The 5,698-nt window shown below is 56.1% G+C and overlaps 3 protein-coding genes across 3 annotated transcripts; 1 reads left to right on the top strand and 2 right to left on the bottom strand.

The window, feature by feature from the left end:
- Positions 1 to 465: 465 nt before the first annotated feature.
- On the bottom strand, positions 466 to 1,134 carry PPCDC (phosphopantothenoylcysteine decarboxylase; the record flags this gene model as incomplete). Its single annotated transcript, XM_005853688.1, has 1 exon — positions 466 to 1,134. One exon carries the CDS (start codon positions 1,132 to 1,134, stop codon positions 466 to 468), a length of 669 nt encoding a protein of 222 aa, XP_005853750.1.
- A 189-nt stretch (positions 1,135 to 1,323) lies between these two features.
- Positions 1,324 to 2,718, top strand: NGA_0453300 (uncharacterized protein). The gene is made up of 3 exons (XM_005853690.1): positions 1,324 to 1,715; positions 1,825 to 1,918; positions 2,039 to 2,718. Exons 1-3 carry the CDS (start codon positions 1,327 to 1,329, stop codon positions 2,612 to 2,614), a joined length of 1,059 nt encoding a protein of 352 aa, XP_005853752.1. The 5' UTR covers positions 1,324 to 1,326; the 3' UTR covers positions 2,615 to 2,718.
- A 17-nt stretch (positions 2,719 to 2,735) lies between these two features.
- On the bottom strand, positions 2,736 to 4,574 carry NGA_0132402 (uncharacterized protein). Its single transcript, XM_005853686.1, has 2 exons — positions 4,416 to 4,574; positions 2,736 to 4,167 (listed from the first exon to the last, which is right to left on the bottom strand). The coding sequence occupies exons 1-2, from the start codon at positions 4,497 to 4,499 to the stop codon at positions 2,806 to 2,808; spliced, it is 1,446 nt and encodes a 481-aa protein (XP_005853748.1). The 5' UTR covers positions 4,500 to 4,574; the 3' UTR covers positions 2,736 to 2,805.
- Between the last annotated feature and the right edge of the window lie 1,124 nt (positions 4,575 to 5,698).

Raw genomic sequence — 5,698 nt, 5'->3', positions numbered from 1 at the left:
TGACAAAAGGCATGATCACACATGGAATATTCCTCGACATGCAACGTACGGACGTCTCGGCCCTGCTCAAGGTGGAGGAGGGGGCACGGAAACGCGTCGTGGTGGAGCAAGGCGACTCCCTGGTCGGAGACGCCGCCAGGGTCTCGGTCGCGGAGCTGGTGGTCCGGGCCTTGGGGCGGCCAGAGGCCATGGGCCGAGCACTCTGCGTAGTGAACGAGGAAGGCCCCCCTTTCTCGGAGGGGCAGTGGACTGCCTTGTTTGAGGGCTTGGCTTGAGATGCGGCTCCGTCTGTGAGCCGTGCGAAACGCGGAAGAGAGCGATGCCCGGGAAGAGGGAAGGGCGCGTGTGCGTGAGAAACATGGAGGAAGAGGGCGTGGGCGAGAAGTCCCCGCGGCTTGATGTAACAATAGAAAATTTAAGCCAGGTGGGGGCTAGCAGACGTTACTTTCTTGCTTTTCGAAGCCTTCACGTTGATCCCTCCCGACCATCTCCGCTCGCGTCCCTCCCCAGATAAGCCTGTAGTTGATCCTGCACTGCCCTCACTAGGTCGTCGATGGCCGCCAACCCACCTTGTCCTCGATCTCCACAGGCCAGTAGTTTGGAGACGGGCGGAATGACAGCGTAGTGCAGGTCGGTTTGCAGCATCCGAAGTTGCTGTGCTGTGAAAGGATGCTCCCACATGTGCGTGTTCATGGCGGGAGCCAATAGCACAGGCTTCTGCTTTAAATCCCAAGCCCGAACAATGCTCGTAACGAGGTTATCGCAGAGGCCGTGAGCCAGTTTCCCCAGTGTATTGGCCGATAAGGGGGCGATCAGGAGAAGGTCAGCCCAGTCCCGAAGCTGGATGTGTAAGACCGGGTCCCCCATTGCAGTCCAGGCGTCCCACTCATTCTTGTCCTCCAGTACTTCCACCCTTCCTCCCAGTTCCTGGAAAGAGGCCCATGCTGCGGGGTTGTACACCTTCGCACACTCCCAGAAGTGCCGTGCTGCCTTCGTGAGAGCGACCTTCACCTCGGCGCCAGCGCCAAGGGATAGGCGCAGCGCCAATTCCGGAATTTTGACCGTCGCGACACTTCCCGTGGCGGCAAGAAGGACTCTTGGTCGCCTCTGAGAACGATGCCGTGCCGCAGACATGCCACCTGTGCTCGTAGGGCGTGCGCGTGAGAGGGGGGGGGGAGGTTTGCGGGGCACGTCCAGGAAAAGCGACGCAGGCGAAGGGCTTACCACCGTCACATATCTTGCCCCTCCTCCTGTCGACCGTGCGACAGGCACGTGTTCACTCAAGAATGCTCAAAATTCCCTTTAATGTCTTCCTACTGGTCTAGGATGCTTCTATGTTGGCTGAGACAGGGACTAGGGGACCAGAGGGCATTATTTCTGGGTGTGAGAGCGGTTGCCACCCTCACCACAGGAACATCAGCCGTTCCAGCACCACCAGCAAGAACTACAAAAAGGACACTACCAGAATGTGTGGCATCAAAAAGAAGCTTTAGAACATCCGCAATAAGGACATCTGAAGCCGATACAGCCCCATCCTCCCCAACTCCACCTTCATCGTCTGGCAAAGGAAAAAAAGGAGGCCTCAAACCCAAAAAAAAGAAAGGGAAACGGCCTTCATCAACGGCAGCATACTTGCAGTCGCGCGCGGCGCAGTTGTCAAGGCACGAAGCTGCTGCTAAAGAAGCCAATTTGCCGTGGCGCATCGTGGCTGCAAGGTGCGTGGACTTCTTTACCCTTCGGGCGTGTCTCTTTTGGCATGGGGGGTGGCTTGAAATTCATGGTTCCTCGACTTTATTCTCCTCTTCTACCTTTCATATGCCGCAGTATTGTGGAACGTCATCCCATCATCATGAAAGAACCCGAGGACTGGGAGGCTGCGTACATGGAAATGCAAGAGGAGATCGCAAAGCATGGCAAGGTAGGGAAAGAGACATTGGAGCGAAGCATTTTCTGACCCTCGTGCACGCACTACGGCCCCTTTGCCGGCCGACTTGGCATGATGTCCACGCATTCTCTTCCTGCTCCACTCCTTGGGCAGGTCTTTCCCCCGGAGCTGAATCTGATGGGCCAAGCCGCTGAGCTCGATCGATCCGACGACGAAGTCCTGCCCGAGCTCCCTTTCAAGCTCGCCCCCAGGGTGACGAAGGCGGACCGTCTCAACGACCGGACGACGCTAAATCGTGCCTTGGCAGAACGTCTGTTCCTCCTGATCCGAGGACCCGTGACGCGGGGAAGGTGGGACTTGCCCATGGCCGTCTTGGAGGGCGGGGGAAAGGGCGGGGACATGAAGGGGCTATCCATGAGAAAGACGCACGAGGCAACGGTCAGAAGATTTTTGGGGGATAAATTCGAGGCTTATGTGCCGTCCAACGCCCCCGTGGGCATGCACTGGCGGGTTCCTTCCGAGCCGAGCACTGGGAAGACAGGAGGGGAGCAGACTTACGGCGACAAGGTCTTCTTTTACAGGGCACAGCACCTGAAAGGGCGGGGCAAAGTCGTGGGAGAGGGAGTGGAGGAATTCGTGTGGGTAACGAGGGAGGAGATGGGCGAGTACTTGCCCCAGGCGTCGGTGGAAGAGAAGGAATATGCCGAGTTGCTGACGAACATATTGTAGAAGAGGGGGGGGAGGTAGGTAGCACGTAGACGAACCCGCAGTCAGGTCTGACTCAAAGCATAAAGGGGCAGCACTGGATGCACCGCTCGCGAGATTAAGCAAAGGTGCTGCCAGAACCGTCGGAGGCTATCTTCCGGGTCGTCTTTTTCTTTTCCTTGGTGTGGCATTTTCCAAACATTACCCTCCCCCTTTTATTCCAATGTCTTGAGCAGCCGGAAGAGCCCCGCTGCCTCCCTGATCCTGGAGAACTCGATGCAAAAGGCCTGGACTTCGATGTAGAGGTCTTGGACGTGTATGATCTTGTTTCGGATGAGGGACTGCAGGAACACGCAGACGAGCCGGACGAGTCGGTTTTGCATGTACTTGTCCTTGATGTTCTCGCAGGAGGAGATGCAGTTGCTGATGTACAAGTGGATGAATTCCGTGGGCAAAGGCACCACGGTGGTAAGCCGGTTGACCACTTCCATCGAATGAAGCGACATCTCCATGTTCACGAGGGCGGACAGGTACTCGTTCTTGTGGACCGAGGACATGAGCTTGAGTAGGCACTCGATCGCGATCATCGGATTGTTCTCCACCAGCTCTGGTAGTTTCTGCGGCGTCAAACCACAGTAATGGATCAGGCGCGCGTCTCCTTCCAGCTCCCGTAAGACCTGTTGCTGCTGTTGTGGAACCAACGGCCCCCGGAAGGCTTTCGCCATCACCTCCCTCACCTCCGCGCCTTTTCCGTCATCCTCCCCCATGGCCGCGTCCCACATCAATTTGGAGGCGTAGTCCGGGTTCAACCAGATCCATTCCGTCTCCGCCACGCCCAAGACCGGGGGCGGGGGCCGCACGAAAGCGGGCTCAAAGCTGTGCAGCGACAGGGCAGCCATGTCCTCCTCTCCCTCCAGACCCAGGTCGTAAAGGGAGACCCCAGGCATCGCGTACCGCTGCACATGCTGTGCGGGCTCCGACGCCCCCGCCCCGCCTTTGAACTCCTCCATCCCTCCCGGCACCCCGACGCCCCCCTCCCGACCGCCCACCGGGTCTCGAACGTGCGGCCACACCCCAAGGCCCCGCAACCCTTGCATGGCTTCCTTGGCCTCGGGGGTATCGATGTACGAAGACTTCAAGGCCATCAACGCCGGGACCAGACGTTTCTGGAGCACCTCCACATTTTCTTTCGCTTGTCGTTGCCGGAGCCGAGCCAGCAAGAGGTGAGGAGTGTCCTCAAATACAACGTTTGCGCCCGATGGATTGAGCAACAGCTCCGCCACGAATATTTTCTCGGCCATGTCCAAGGCCGCAGTATCGTCCCCCGCCGCGCCTCCACTCCCAGGACCTTGCTCAAACGCGGCCAGGAAAAAGGGGAGGAAGGGGTTGCCCACGCTGCCTTTCGGGTGGTTTCGGTGCATGCGGGCAAGTAAGGCAAAGGCAAGTAGGCGCTGCGACCGGCTCAGAAGCTGGTCTTGTAAAAATATGCACAGGCCGCAACCGATTCGAAAGCGGTCCGGGGCCGGGAAGTCGCCCTCAAAGGCCTGTATACTCTTCTCAACGGAGGCTGTCTCGTCCTGGAATGGGGCCCAAGGGGGAAAAAGGAAGGTCGGGAGCTGATGAGTCATGGCTCTCTTTAAAAGAATCCCTAGATTGTCTGGATCCATGCATCCAATGCTAGCAAATGTGCGCGCACATCAGATTGGGCGGAACAGAGAAGAAAGAGAAGGACAAAGGAAGAGGTGAAGTTTGAATTCCACCGTCAAAAAAGTGCGATGACAAAAGGCATGATCACACATGGAATATTCCTCGACATGCAACGTACATTGAGAAGGCCCAGCAGTCGGACCACTTCGCTCTGTTTTATCAGCTGAGGCTGAGCAAGACTCTGGGGAGGTGCTGCCGACATGATGGTGTGATTTCCTATCCTCGATGTGAGCCTTGATTTGCCAAATGCGCGTCCATAGCGACTGCGGTCGGCTGTGCGAGAAATTTAAAGTGAACGAGAGTGAGAGATGAGAAGTCATAGGGCACAAATCGTGTCGGTATGGTTTTGTACGAGTCCAGGCTTGGTGTGGGTTGTCTCCGACACAATTCCTCTCGCTCGGCCCGCAGGGAGAGGGGACAGGGCACTTTTCGTGTCGACAAGGACGGAAATGTCGGCCGGCATTGAATGCGGGCTTGTGGATAAATTTTGGCATTTATGGGAAGGAGGAAGTTAGGTGCTTACGCTGCTTAGACAATGTATCACCGTGTAAGGGACTGGGAAAAGCTTCAGGCTACTAGTAGGAGACCCTTTCAGGCGCCCCAGCTATATCCTTTTTCGAAAAACATGCGCAGTGCTTCTTCCATGGTGCGTTACCTCACAATGTGTTATTCTTTCTATTTTCCGTACGTACTTGCCGCAATGATGGCTGGATTTTCCGGCTCTTTCCTGATTTCCTGATACAAAGAATACGCATTTATTATCAGCAAACACTCGCTTTCCATGCCTGATCTTGCCATATTTCTGTTCCTGCTCCTCGAGGATTATTTAAAGATTAGTACTTTGATTCTACACCCTCCTCGCATGATTTCCCCTTTACCATCGCCATTCTTCTCTTACTCCTTTTTTCCACCTCTCCCTTCGTCTTCCTCTTTCTCCTTGTCCTCTCACTCCTCCCCATCGTCTTCCTCCTCTGATGCCTCTTCTTGTCGATTTCCCCTTTTAAGTCTTCTGTCTCTCCCTGCTCATCTTCCCTTTAAGAAATAGGCGGCCCCCCAGCGAATGGATCGGTTAGCTCCGCTAGCTGCTGACTCGCCACACTGCTCTCATTACTGCGCACCTCCTGTTCACTCTCTTCTTCCTCCTCCTCCTCATCCTCTTCCTCCTCTTCCTCTTCCTCCTTCCCCTCCTCTGTCTCCTCCTCCTCTTCTTCTTCTTCTTCTTCTTCCTCCTCCTCCTCCTCCTCTTCCTCTTCCTCCTCTTCTTCTTCTTCTTCTTTCGACTCGCTCTCGGCCCCCCAGACACCCTCTTTCTCCCTTGCAGGGAATAGAGAGGGCGGAAACGCCTCCACCTTGCCTTTCAAAAACCCCTGCTCCCAGTCGTGCCTCCGCTTCTCATACACG

Source organism: Nannochloropsis gaditana (genome assembly GCF_000240725.1).
Source record: "Nannochloropsis gaditana CCMP526 unplaced genomic scaffold scaffold781, whole genome shotgun sequence".
Lineage (NCBI taxonomy): Eukaryota > Eustigmatophyceae > Eustigmatales > Monodopsidaceae > Microchloropsis > Microchloropsis gaditana.
Note: the sequence above shows the minus strand (reverse complement) of the source record. Positions and strands in the feature narration are given on the sequence as shown.